Source organism: Salvia hispanica, chromosome 1 (genome assembly GCF_023119035.1).
Source record: "Salvia hispanica cultivar TCC Black 2014 chromosome 1, UniMelb_Shisp_WGS_1.0, whole genome shotgun sequence".
Taxonomy (NCBI): domain Eukaryota; kingdom Viridiplantae; phylum Streptophyta; class Magnoliopsida; order Lamiales; family Lamiaceae; genus Salvia; species Salvia hispanica.
The window spans coordinates 25692201-25707556 of record NC_062965.1 but is presented as its reverse complement, the minus strand read 5'-3'; the positions used below and the strand labels follow the sequence as shown (position 1 = coordinate 25707556).

Below are 15356 nucleotides of genomic sequence, written 5' to 3'. Positions count from 1 at the left end.
AATTGGAGTGAAATGCAAAAATTGGTGGAAGGTTGGGATGGAAAATCAAAGCCCATTTTGCATTTCTTTCTAATAATGGCGACAAGGCCCAAATTGTTTGGACCTTATTATGCAGTAGGCTTCTACTTATTGATACCCAACAAATCACGATACTTGGTCCAATGACATCAGTAATTTACGATACTAAGAGATTCTGATGATGATGAACCATTCTTGTGGCACAATACTACCTCTCAATTATGAATATCCCACCTTCTATGAACAGTCTGATGTGATGTCAGCCTTGACAACACAATATGAGAAGAAAAAAGAACTTTGGGAGGAAGGCCCCACTACAAGAAGAGCTTGAGCTAGATCCTCCAATTCACACGGAGATTTTAGATGACCCACACAATCGATACTTTGAGGCAGAAGATGTAAGTAAGTGGGTCACATTAACTTTAAAAAATAGAGGAGGAAGATATTTGGGATGATTTTAACCTCAACAGTATTTCTCTCAAATCAAGACCACAAGACAAAGATCACACGCGTTGATCGAGTTCACACAGAAACACCGGAGAACATGCAAGCAATTGACCGAATTCCAGACAACACAAGTATCAGAGCCAAGGTTCAACGAACCCATGTAGCTTGGGAACAGGTCGATTGCTTGCACGTTCTCCGGTCGATCAAGACATGTGGTGGCCTGTCTTGGTCTTCTGGTCTTTGTATATGGGGAAGATTATTGAGATTCATATCGAAAATTAGTAAACGTGCAAGCAATATAAAGTGCAACCTCTACTCCATTAGGTGGGACCTTTTAAGAAGTGTCCTAAGAACAAAAACATGAAGGCTTAAATAGATCGCCAAAAGCAAATCATGAGGGAAACGCAAAAAAATTAAATATATAGTTATATACTCCCTCCGTTCCATGGTAATAGTCATTTTGTCATTGTGGTACGTTCCATTTCCATAGTATTAGAGTCATTTCATATTTTAGTAAAAGTTGTTAATTATGGAGCCTAATCTCCTACCATATTTAGGATTTGTTTCCTAGAAGTATATTTCCTTGTGATAGATTTATTCCATAGAAGATATTTCCTTATGGAATATGTTTCCTAGTTTGACTAGAATTAGGGTTCTCTATTTTGCTTATAAATAGAGGTGTCCCCTCATTGTAAAATCATCCTGAAATTATATAGTGAAATCCCTGGCTTGGCATCGCCCCCAGACGTAGATACACTTTGTATCGAACTGGGTAAACAATTCGTTGTGTTCATTCTCCTTTTATATTCGTGATTGCCTGTGTTTATTTCCCAACAACTGGTATCTAGAGCCTAGGGTTTTGAGAGGCAGAAATCACGATGGGGATCGACGGAAAGATTGCTGTAGAGAAGTTTGACGGATCTGATTTCGGATTTTGGAAGATGCAGATTGAGGATTACCTGTACGGTAAAGATTTGTGGAAACCTTTAAAAGCCAAACCCGAAAAGATGGAACCGGAGGAGTGGGAGCTGCTGGACAGAAAAGCGATGAGCGCGATTAGGCTATCGTTGTCCAAGGAGGTGGCTTATCACACGACTGCAGCAAAGTCGACGAAGGAGATGATGAAGATCTTGGAGGATATGTATCAGAAACCATCAACGGCAAACAAGGTACATCTGATTAGACGATTGTTTAATTTTAGAATGCAAGAGGGAAAGGAGGTGCAACAACATCTCAACGAGTTCAACATGATTACTTCGCAACTGAACTCTGTTGATATTAAATTCGCTGATGAAATTCGTGCCCTAATTTTGCTATCGTCCCTGCCTGAGAGTTGGGCTGGCACAGTGACAGCAGTTACTGCTGCAGAGACAAACCTAACAGTTGACAGAGTAAGAGATCTGATGATTGGTGAGGAAGTTCGCCGGAAAGAATCAGGATCTTCTACTTCTGGTTCAGTATTGAGTACAGAACAGAGAGGCAGATCGAAGGGAAGGCAAAATCGTGGAAGATCAAAATCCAGAGGAAGGAGCCAATCCAAGAAGGATTTGGATCGAGTTAAATGCTGGAATTGTGATGAGTTTGGACACTTTAGAAATCAGTGTGAGGCACCGAAGAAATATAAGAATAAGGATCAGAAAGAGAAGAATACAGCAAACGCTACCATGTCAGATGACGATGGCGAGGCGTTGGTCCTAAGTGTGAGTAGTCCGATGGAATCGTGGGTATTGGATTCTGGAGCGTCGTTCCATTCATGCAGCAATGTGGAGGTAATGGAAAACTACGTTTCTGGCGATTTAGGGAAAGTATATCTGGCTGATGACGAGCCCTTAGATATCGTGGGAAAGGGAAACGTGAAGGTAGTGACATCCAATGGATCCGTAATAAAACTGAATGGAGTCAGACACATTCCTGGATTACAGAGAAACTTGATTTCGATTGGGCAGCTTGATGCAGAAGGGTACACGGTAACATTTGGCTGCAGCAATTGGAAGATTACCAAGGGAGCTATGATAGTAGCTCGAGGTAAGAAGGAGGGTACGTTGTATACCACAACTAACTCCAAAGATTGCATTGATCTTGCAAGTGAAGCAAATAATGCAGATTTGTGGCATTGTCGTCTTGGCCACATGAGCGAGAAAGGGATGAAGATAATGTGCTCAAAAGGTTTACTGCCGGGCCTGAAAACAGTTGAAGTTGGCCTATGCGAGGATTGCGTGTTTGGGAAACAGAAAAGGGTGAGTTTCTCAAGAGGAGGCAGAAAATTGAAGACGCAGAAGTTGGAGTTGGTCCATAGCGATCTATGGGGACCAGCACCTGTGAAGTCCCTAGGAGGCTCTGAATATTATATGACATTCATCGACGACTCTACTCGAAAGGTATGGGTTTATTTTCTGAAGAGTAAATCTGATGCGTTTGATACTTTCAGAAAGTGGAAAGCCCTTGTTGAAACTGAAACCGGGCTGAAGGTGAAGTGTCTAAGATCCGATAATGGAGGAGAATATGAACTTGCAGAGTTCAAGAAGTTTTGCGCAGAGAATGGAATTCGCATGGAGAAGACTGTGAAAGGAACTCCACAGCAGAATGGAATCGCGGAGCGCATGAACAGAACGTTGAATGAGCGAGCAAGATGCATGAGGTTGAAAAGTGGATTGCCAAAGAATTTTTGGGCAGATGCAGTCAACACAGCTGCGTTCCTAATCAACAGAGGTCCATCAGTTCCGTTGGAGTTTCGGATACCCGAGGAGGTTTGGACAAGAAAAGAGGTGAATCTATCTTACCTACGTATCTTTGGTTGTGTTGCTTATGCTCATGTTAGTTCTGTTGAGAGAAGTAAGTTGGATGCCAAATCTATTAAGTGTACGTTCATTGGTTATGGAGGCGATGAGTTCGGTTATAGACTCTGGGATGAGCAAAACCGTAAGGTTATTCGCAGTAGAGATGTCGTTTTCAATGAACAAGTATTGTACAAGGATAGATTGGAGGCGTCGAGTTCCAGCAGTTCTGAGCCCCAAGTGGTCGAGCTAGACATCTCAAACTCGAGTGGGAGCAAGGAGAGTCAGAATGCTGAAGAGGTGCTTGAAGAAGAACCAAGCACTCCACCACCGATTATTCCGCTGCCTAAACAGACTAGAGAGCGACGTGCACCTGATAGGTACTCGCCCTCTAATTACTATTTGTTACTTACTGATGGTGGTGAACCTGAGTGTTATGCAGAGGCAGGAGAAGGCCCTGATAAACGAAGGTGGAAAATTGCCATGGATGACGAGTTTGCCTCTCTTCTCCTGAATGGCACATGGGAGCTTGTGGAACTTCCAAAAGGGAAAAAGGCATTGCATTGCAAGTGGGTCTATCGAATCAAAGGTGAAGCTGATGGTAGCAAGCGCTACAAGGCTAGGCTGGTTGTCAAGGGATTTGAGCAACGATACGGTATTGATTATACAGATGTCTTCACTCCTGTTGTGAAATTGACTACTATTCGTTTAGTGTTGAGTATGGTAGTTGCAGAAAATCTATTGTTACATCAGATGGATGTAAAGACGGCATTCCTTCATGGTGATTTGGAGGATGAGTTGTACATGACACAGCCTGAGGGATTCGTAGTAAAAGGAAAGGAAAATCTTGTGTGCAAGTTGAAGAAGAGCTTGTATGGTTTAAAGCAAGCTCCAAAGCAGTGGTACAAAAAGTTTGATGGATTCATGATGGAGATTGGCTATAAAAGATGCTATGCTGACCATTGTTGTTACTACAAGAGGTTTGACAAGAGCTATCTTATCCTGTTATTATATGTTGATGATATGTTGATCGCAGGAGGTGATCCAAAGGAGATGGATAAGTTGAAAAGGCAATTGTCTGAACGATTCTCCATGAAAGATCTTGGAGAGGCTAATCAAATTTTGGGCATGAGAATCGAGCGTGACAAGGCGGCAGGAAAATTGTATCTTTCGCAAGCTGCTTACATTGGTAAGGTTTTGGAAAGATTCAACATGGATAATTCGAAGCCAGTAAGTGTGCCTTTGGGCAGTCACTTCAAGCTATCGAAGAAGGAGTCGCCGAGTACAAAAGAAGAACGTGCTGAGATGAAGAAAGTTCCTTATGCTTCAGCAATTGGCAGTATTATGTATGCAATGGTGTGTACGAGGCCGGATATTGCACAAGCAGTTGGAGTAGTGAGTCGGTTCATGGGTGATCCGGGCAAGCAACATTGGGAAGCAGTTAAATGGATCCTTAGATACTTGAGAGGTACTACAGAAAGAGTCTTATGTTTCAATGGCAAGAATGTCGAGTTGGCAGGTTATGTGGATGCAGACTTGGCGTCCAATGATCTTGATGGGAGAAGAAGTACAACCGGGTATGTATTTACTTATGGTGGTACTGCTATTTCATGGACTTCTAAGTTGCAGAAGACCGTTGCTTTGTCTACTACGGAGGCTGAATATGTAGCCGCGACGGAGGCAAGCAAGGAGATGGTGTGGTTGCAAAGTTTCTTAGATGAACTTGGTAAGGAGAACAAGAGTAGCAGACTCTACAGTGATAGTCAGAGTGCTATTTTCTTGGCAAAGAATCCAGCGTTTCATTCTAGGACAAAGCATGTGGAGTTGAAGTATCATTACATTCGACACCTAGTGGAGATGAAAATCCTGCAACTTGAGAAGATACTTGGAAGTGAGAATCCAGCAGACATGTTTACTAAGGTGGTGACCTTAGAGAAATTGAAGCTATGCATAGCTTCAATTGGCCTTGAAACTTGAAGAGAAGGTTAGGCGATGCTAAGCGGATGCAGGGATGAGATCACGAGGATATGGTGGCGTAGGAGTTGTTAGTCTCCAAGTGGGAGATTGTTAATTATGGAGCCTAATCTCCTACCATATTTAGGATTTGTTTCCTAGAAGTATATTTCCTTGTGATAGATTTATTCCATAGAAGATATTTCCTTATGGAATATGTTTCCTAGTTTGACTAGAATTAGGGTTCTCTATTTTGCTTATAAATAGAGGTGTCCCCTCATTGTAAAATCATCCTGAAATTATATAGTGAAATCCCTGGCTTGGCATCGCCCCCAGACGTAGATACACTTTGTATCGAACTGGGTAAACAATTCGTTGTGTTCATTCTCCTTTTATATTCGTGATTGCCTGTGTTTATTTCCCAACATCCGGGACGAAGGGAGTATTTGATATGAGTTTATCTCGCTCATAGTTCATGGACTTTAAAAATATCACCAGTAGTCCCTGGACTAAGAGTTTATTTCGAAATTGGTCTATTTGGCTATTTTTATCCAAAAATGCCATTTTGAGCATTTGGGTAATTTCATCTTTTCACATTTTAACTGTTTCAATATGATATTATTTCAATGATGTACTAAATCTGATATTATTTCAAAATTATGTTCTTTTTCACTTTGCCATCCTTCACTTTATTTTTTTAATACAATATTAGATTTAGTTTTATAAAATTAAATTTAAAATATGGATTTTTAAATGCCAATAAATTATTTTAATTAAAATTATTAATTTATGTATTTAACTTATAAAAGTTTTGTGTGAGTTGGCTGTATAGTTTTATTTCTATATATATAGCTATGAGATGAAAAAGAATACATTAATTAATAATTTTAATTAGAATAATTTATTGATATTTAAAAATCAAAATCTTAAATTTAAGTTTATTAATTTAAATATAATATTTGAAATAAAAAAAACAAAGTGGAGGATGGAAAAGTGAAGAAAAGGATAATTTTGAAATAATATCAGATTTAGTTTATCATTGAAATAAGAGTGAACTACAAAAATAGTCCATGGACTATGCGTTTATCTCGCCAATGAACCAAGGACTTTAAAAATATCCCCAGACAACCCTGGACTAAGCGTTTATCTCGAAAATAGTCATTTTTCACTGTTTCGTGACGAAAATACCCTTTTAAGGGCTTTTGGGGGGTTTGGCAATTTGGTATTTTTACATTTTAAATCTGATATTATTTCAGTAATGTACTAAATCTGATATTATTTCAAAATTATCATTCTTCTTTCCTTTTGCCACCCTTCACTTTGTTTCTTTATTTCAATATTAGATTTAATTTTATAAAATTAAATTTCAAATTTCAAATTTTAAATATAAATAATTTTTTTAATTATTAAAATTACTATTAAATAACAAATTAATAGTTTTAATCAATATTTGATAGTGTCTAATGTTTAATCAATAAGGTACGATGACGCCATAGTTTTAATCAATATTTGATAGAGTCTAATATTTAATCATAAAAAGATCATATAACACGATTTTTTCCGAAATAAATATGCATCTAATATAAGACTAATATAATCTTCGTTTATTAATTTGAAAACAATCAAAATTAACTAGAAAATTTCATCAAAAATTCTCCTATATCAAATTATTAGTAGTATCAAATTTTTAGTCAACTTCATAATATTTTTAGTCAAATTCTCCTATACATTAGATGCATATTTATTTCGGAATATATTGTGTTGTATGATATATTTATGATTAAAACTATTAAATATTGATTAAAATTAAGGCGTCGTCGTACCTTATTGATTAAATATTAGACACTATCAAATATTGATTAAAACTATTAATTTGTTATTTAATAGTAATTTTAATAATTAAAAAAATTTATTGATATTTAAAAATCGAAATTTAAAATTTAATTTTATAAAATTAAATCTAATATTGAAATAAATGAACAAAGTGAATGGTGGCAAAAGGGAAGAAGAATGATAATTTTGAAATAATATCAGATTTAGTACATCAATGAAATAATATCATATTTAAAATGTAAAAAGACCAAATTGCCCAAACCCCCCAAAACTCCCCAAAAGGGTATTTTCGTCACGAAACAGTGAAAAAGGACCATTTTCGAGATAAACGCTTAGTCCAGGGTTGTCTGAGAATATTTTTAAAGTCCAGGGTTCATTGGCGATATAAACATATAGTCCATTGACTATTTTTGTAGTTCACTCTTGAAATAATATCATATTGAAACATTTAAATTGTGAAAAGATGAAATTGCCTATATGCTCAAAAGGGCATTTTCAGATAAAAAATAGGCAAAATGACCAATTTTGAAATAAACCCTTAATCCAAGAACTATTGACGATATTCATGGACTATGAGAGAGATAAACTCATAATTCAGAGACATTTTTGTAGTTTTATTCTAAAAAGAAAAAGTAATCTCTCCGTCACACCGTATGTAAGTCTTATTCTTCATAAATCGTTAAATCATTTATTTTCTTCCACTTAACTTATTAAACATCATTTGTCTAAATATTACGCCTAAAAGAATGTCTCGTACAATATTCTTATACTTTAATACACGTACCTAGCTTAGGACTTTGCACACTGCATTCGACTATTTTCTCTTGTGTGGGGATTACTGCAATCTTGCTTGGTCTATGCGATTGTATGAGTGACAAAAAATTTAATTTGTGAAATTAAACAATATAAATTGATGACGTTCTGAATAGATGGTATTATGCTCGTATGGTTGAATCGAGTTGCTTTGTGCCAGCGGCGGACCTACAATGGGGCCTGGGTCCCATGGAACCCCCAACTTTCAAAATTATTACTATACATACCATTAGTTAACATAATTTTCCAATATCGCAAGTGGCTGGCTCTTTAGTCATCCACTGGAGTGATCCAGGTTCAATTCCTTCTTAGGGTTTAGGGTTCGATTTCTCCTTAGTTATTTATGCTTTATGCGCAGTTAGTTACTGATCCTGTCATGCACAAAGTAGGCATGAATTTAATTTTTTTTATTAATAATTCTCATGTATTTATTCTGTGATGTTAATTTTTTATTAATACTTCTCATGTATTTAGTCTCTGAATTTAACTTTTTATTAATACTTCTCATGTATTTATTTTCTGATTTTAGTTTTTTTATTAATACTTCTAATTTCTAATGTATTTAGTCTCTGAATTTAACTTTTTATTAATATTTCTCATGTTTACAAGTACACAAGCTTTTAGTTTTAACTTCTTACAATAAAAAAATCTTCTTATTTATTACTTCTCATTAAAATAAAAATAACATCATCTCAATTTCTCTCTCTAGATCTCTTACTTTATCAATTTTTTATTTAACATAAAAAAAATACCAACACTTCTATAAAATCTTGTGGAGAATACTTCTCATTTTATCAAATATACACGAGCTTTTACTTTTAACATACACACACTTTATTATTTTTTTTTCACCCACAATCAGCAATAAAAAAATCTCCTTATTTATACTTCCCATTAAAATGGAAGCATGATCTCTATATTTTTTTTCTCTCTTTATCATTTTTTACTTAACTAAAAAATGTAACAGTATATAATGTCACCACCCTTTTATTATTTGAACTAATTATTCATCTATATATCTCGTAACTTCCAACCATCCGTATACAACTACTTACGGTGAGGATAAATATCGAAAAGTACTCATTACTGTTAATTGTAAATTGGACCTCCCAGAGTCGAAATCCTGCGTCCGCCACTGCTTCATGCCTTCATCAATCTTCTACGAATTCCTTATCTTGCTTGGTATTCCCAAAATATGGATTATGGATTTAATTTGTTGGATATTGTATTGATTTTTGTTCCCTAATTTTAAAGCTCTGTAGGCATATTTGTAAATTTTGTAGTGTTGAACAATATCGATTGTAATAGGATTCAAATCATAAAAGTGTATCACATATAGGGTAAAGAAAGATTGCCCTACAGATTTGGCATCAAAAGGGAAGTTTATTTCCAAAATTATCATATAAGACAGAGGCAGGAATATAAATAAATGGGGCAAAATTGTTACTGAAGGGAATTTGAGAATTTAAGAAGGGCAAATATAAAATAATTTAACAAATTTGGACAATAAAACAGTACTCCTATAGGTTAATTTATTTGAGGAGGGGCATTTGCCCCACCTTATGATACGCTGGATCCGCACATGGTATAACTGACTTGGCCGAGTCACATTGTTGCCCAGAGTGACTCGACTTAGTCATGCTCTTGCATTAACTCTTTCTTCTTCTCCCGCGATCTCAATGAGTTGACTCACTCTTTCCTTATTTGATGCATTTTTACACATGAAATGGTCATAATGGGAAAAAAAAGGTTACTGTATTAAACTGGCAATAACATGAATTAGATATTTCCTAGATTACATTCAAACAAGCTCAAATTAACTTATTGAATACCGAAAATTTCTAGTAACCATTTAGGGCTTCCATATTCCATTACGAAACAACCTATCAAAGCTCCTATTATGAAACCACATCCATATCCCAAAACCACCGGTCTCCAACTGAATCCATCCACAAAATTAGAATCCTCACTTTCTTGAGGAGGAGCCATGGGATCTTGCTTGCATTTTTTTGTTAGAGGAAGTCCACATAATCCCGAGTTTGAAATGAAGGATTTGTTATCGAATGTTGGAAACTGGCCGCCAGACTGAGGAATCTCTCCAACAAGATCATTCACTGAAAGATTAAACGTAGAAAGAAAATTCAACATCGTTAAATGCCGAGGAATCTCACCATTCAGTCGGTTTGAAGACAAGTCTAGTGATTCCAATGCTTTCACACTTCCAAGGGATGATGGAATCTTCCCAGTGAGACTATTGTGAGACAAATTCAAGTACTTGAGTGAATTAAGATTCCCTATGGAATCCGGAATCTTCCCGGAGAATTTGTTCTCAGACATGTCAATAGTGGTGAAGGTTTTCAAGATTCTCACTAGTGGTTGATTTGTGCCTTTCAAAACAAACTCCATTGACTCCTCATACTTGATGAACCAGTTAGTAATGTCTGAAACATCTTCCTTGGCATTGATCATGGCTGGGAGTGTGGTTAAATATCTAGTTGGGAGGGGCCCACTGAATTCATTTTGAGATACATCAAACACTTGCAACTTCACAAATGGAGCATCACTAGTTCTCTCACCATTAGCAATGGGTAAATGCATACTGCCATTGAATCTGTTATCCCTCAAAACAAGAACCCGGAGATCAGCGAGACGCTCCATCAAGAAGGGAAATCCATCTTGTATCGCATTGCTTCCGACGTCAACAACTTGCAGCTTCCCACAATTTCCTAGGGTTTGTGGCAGTGTTCCATCTAGGTTATTGCCGTTGAGGTTCAGAGACTTGAGAGCGCAACCCTTTGGGAATGTTGGTGGAATGAGGCCATGAAGGTTGTTCTCCTTCAAATGCAGAACTTGCAAGGATTTACTTAGCTCTCCCAAACACTTTGGAATTGATCCATGCAGGCTGTTGGATGATAGATGAAGAAAATGGAGTGAACTCAGTTTGCAAATGGATGATGGAATCTCTCCAATGAAGTTGTTGGAGTGGAGCACTAGGGTTTTGAGAGAGTAGAGATTTCCAATGGTGGAAGGTATGAAGCCTGAGAGACTGTTATTTGCCAAGTTGAGATAAGTTAACTTGAGGGACGTTTCAACAGTGGAAGGTATGGTGCCTTGAAAATGGTTACCGGAGAGATCAATACTCTCAATGTTGGCAGTGAACAACTCTCTAGGAATGATACCTGTAATATATATCAAGTTGGTATTTGTTAGATATATATACTCGTCAGTTCGGTTAATAACTGAACCGACTGATTAGTTGGTTGACTGACTAAGGATTTATGATAATATACCAGTCAAATCATTCTTGTCGAGAGATAATTCGGTAAGTGATTTCATGTTGAATATGACCGGAGGCAAATGGCCGATAAACTTGTTGGAATTCATGTATAATTCAACTAATTTATCAAGGCCACCAATCTCATCTGGAATCACACCTATTAAAGTATGAAAATTAGTCATTTTAGCCGTTAAACATGTAGTATAAAAATGTGTGTATGTGTACACAATCTTACCGGTTAAAGTATTGTTAATGAGGTATAATTCTTGGAGTGATTTCATGTTCCCAATTTCTCTTGGCAATGTCCCATTAAGTGTGTTATGTCTCAAGGAAATAAACCGGACATGAGACATGTTAAAAAAGGCCAGGGGTAATGGGCCAGTCAACTTGTTAGAATCAATGGACAAATTTAGTAACTTATGAAGCTGGCCAATCTCTTGTGGAATACCACCTATAGAAAAATCAAAAGTCAATATATACTTATAAATGTATAAGAAAATGTTACAAGTGACAACAATAGTAAACCATAGAATTGATAAAACAAGAACAATAATACTAGTAATGATTAACAAAAAGAACAAAACCGTACCACTTAATGCATTGTCTTCAAGATATATATAAAGAAGGTTTGTCATGTTTCCAATTTGTTTTGGAATTGATCCATTAAAACCGGTGGATGCCATGCTTAACGTCTCTAAATTACTAAGATAACCAATTTCTTTAGGAATATTACCTACAAAAATAAAGAATTCATAAAAAAATGGTCGCTATAAAGAATACATAAAAAGAAGAGTTCTAGAGAGGTAAAACATACCAGTAAGAGTATTATCGTAAAGAACTAACTCTCGAAGAGAAGTCAAATTCTGAATGTCTCGAGGTAATGGTCCAGTCAATTTGTTGGATTCCATCCACAATGCATTTAACATGCGAAGATGACAAATCTCATTTGGAATATCACCTGTGGAATAATAATAACTCTCTCAAACGATTATTCGTTTTGTGTGGTTTCCTAGGCTTCTGCAAATGAATATGAATCTATCTGGTGCAAACTAAAATAATGGCAGTGAGTTTCCATAAATAAAAAACAAATAAATAGTACTCCATGTATGTCATTTTCATGCGTTGAATTAATTGAAGTAATTAAAATATAGATTCCACTAGAAATTCCAACTCCAAACGGAGTATTTCGCAAAGAAATTTAATTACTTCACTAATTTCATTTATATGCAATTTTGTTGTTGTAGCTGATTAGTGAATTATTCAAGGCTCTCTAAAGCGTCGTAAAATTTTTTATTTTATGTTTCATTTTAAAAAACAGCACCTTGCCCGCAAAGTCTAGAAACTTAACGTTCAACAACGAAACACAAACACACTTCAAACGATAGATCGAAAGTTCAAGTCACAAATAACAAGATTACGAGTCACAAGAAAAGATAAAAATAAAATAAAATAAGTTGCTAAAATCAAAATAATGCATGCATGCTAAATAGATCGACAAAAACAAAACATGAGGGACAAGATTAAATTAAAAATAGAGATAAGAAGATATCCATACCAGTTAACCTGTTGAACCCAAGGAATAACTGAGTGAGATGTGTCAAGTTTCCAATTTCTTTTGGCATCTCTCCAATCAAGCTGTTGTTGTACAAGGAAAGCGCTTCAAGGCTTGAACATTGGCCCAGGCTCGATGGTATTTCTCCATACAACTTAGTGAATGATATTTTAAGCGTTTTGAGGTTACGAAGACTATGCATGCACATGTCAATTGGCAGCTTACTTGACAAAGCATTACTGGATAAAGTTATTATTTGTATGGATGACATGTTGAAGATGGATGGAGGAATCGGACCATAGAAGGAGTTCTCGTTCATGTCTAGTGAAACGAGAGAAGAAAGATTTCCGATTTCAGGCGGAATGGTGCCTACGAGTTGCATATTAGAAATATTCAACCCGATCACACGGTTACTGCGTGAATCACAAGTAACTCCGATCCAGTTACAAAGAGATGTTTCGTTGCTCCAATTTTTTGTCAATAAATTGTGAGGATCGGATGTGATATGAGATTTTAAGGCAAGAAGTGAAGAGCGATCGATATTGGTATCGGTTACAAAGGCTACGGTGCAATGCATTAAACAATGGACCGGCAAAAGAAGAGCAAGTAACAAAAGGTGGGAAAACATATCCATAAGACTTGTGTTTCTTGAGAAAATAGGAAGTGGAGATACTTTAAATAGCCTCTTAAAGTAACTAATAATTCAATAGTCCGCGTTGAATAAATTATGTAAACAAAAAATACATCGATATTTGTTGTGGATCAATTCGAATACTAAGGGTTTATAAAGGTGAGGAACTTTATGAAAGATGCATATGGCTTGTTTGTCTGGCAAAAAATTAATGTTGTTGTGGAATTCGAATGCTAGTGTGTTCGGTCCAGTTTTAGATATTAAGAGACAAGAATAATTGGGAGTACTATTATTCTAAACTCCAATTGATTATAAGCTAAATTTATAATCAATTAATTAACTAATATAACAGTTAAATTATTAATTAATATTCATGCATAACTTTTGTAAAGTAAAATTTTAATTTCGTAATTAAATATTGATAGAAAAAATAATTACACGAAGAATTATAATGTTATTTGGCTAGCTGCTATAAAGTGTCACCTTTATTATGGAGTATTTTTTTCAATCTTGAGCAGAAGTTGAGTAGAAATAACATGCAAAAAGAAGTCAAGTCCAGAATTTGAAAAGAATTCAAATTTGAACGTTCGATGCCCGCTTAATTAATGACTAATTAATGTGGCATTTATTTAAGCTAATTGCATTTATTAAGTTAAGCCATATATGGCGTCACATATGTGACGATTATGTGGAATCCGTGGCACACTGGTTAAGCTTTCCAGCCAAGTAAGAATATAAGTTACTGGCAAGAACCACTTTACGAAAAGAAATATGCTATCGATGCTTGAAAATGTGGGTATTGGGATTGATTTTTGGCAAAGAAACTTGAACTTGACTTGTTGGATTTGTCAAGAGAGACTGAGTAGTGGTCGTCGCTTAAGTAGTTGCAAAAATTAAAAGAAAATTCAAAACCCTAATTTCAAATGAGAATTGAGAACCGAAAATTTTAGAATTTCTCGGAAAAAAATTGATTAAGAAAGAGAGCTATTAATTACGCCAGTGTTCCTATCATTTCTAGGTTACCAATCACGGGGTGGGGATCCTCTGCAATTAGCACAGCAGCCCTGTGGTTAGATATAATACAATAAAATAATCAAGTAAATAATATATACAAAATTAAATATTTATATATTATTATAATATTCTATTAGAGACAGCAGGATCTTAATCCCCAATCACGCCCTAGTTAGATATCCGGCAGTGACAAATACCACATCTAATTAAAGATGGCCTTGATTTTCAGTTTCACTGTGAAAATACAATTTTTCTCTCTCATCATGTTAAATAAAAGAATTATATTTCAAGGCATAATAAATTGCACACCTATGTTAAATACAAGAATATATTTCAGGGCATAGAAAATTTCACCACCTATCTGTATGATTAAATTTATATCATTATTGTCATAATATATTCATGAAATTTCAGCACCTATATAAGATTATGTTTTTGTCATTATTATTATAAGGGATATTGACATCTAATATCACGAAACTTTCAAAAAGTTGGATTTTTTCCACGAACTTTAAAATTGACAAATAATATCACGAACTTTACCCCCGGTTTGTTTTTTCCCACGAATGAAAAAATTCATGTTATTTTAATAGATTGAAGAACAATTTTGGAGGGTGTGCTTCAAGAAAAACTATCTTCAAAGATTGAAAAACTTGAAGCTCTCAAAATTGTTGTTAGATAAATTACGAAAACAAATCCGATCATAATATTATTTGTAGGAATTTTTTCATTCGTAGGAAAAAATAAACCAGGAGTAAAGTTCGTGATATTAATTGTCAATTTTAAAGTTAGTGGGAAAAATCTAACTTTTTGAAAGTTTCGTAATATTAGATGTCAATATCCCTTATTATAATAATATATTCATGCCAATATCCCTTATTATAATAATATATTCTTCTCCATGAATGTCTATAAATAAGATAAAACACAGTTGGCGCTACACAACTTGGACTACGACAATTATTGCACTCCAATATAATGGGTATTCTTATTACTTGCATCATGAGAATTTATGCTCAAAAGTTATCAGTTTATTGTCAAAAG

General features: G+C 35.4%; 1 protein-coding gene across 1 annotated transcript; it reads right to left on the bottom strand.

The window, feature by feature from the left end:
- Positions 1 to 9659: 9659 nt before the first annotated feature.
- On the bottom strand, positions 9660 to 12986 carry LOC125192142 (receptor-like protein 19). The gene is made up of 6 exons (XM_048089619.1): positions 12671 to 12986; positions 11930 to 12073; positions 11705 to 11848; positions 11351 to 11566; positions 11129 to 11272; positions 9660 to 11017 (listed from the first exon to the last, which is right to left on the bottom strand). Exons 1-6 carry the CDS (start codon positions 12984 to 12986, stop codon positions 9660 to 9662), a joined length of 2322 nt encoding a protein of 773 aa, XP_047945576.1.
- Positions 12987 to 15356: the final 2370 nt, after the last annotated feature.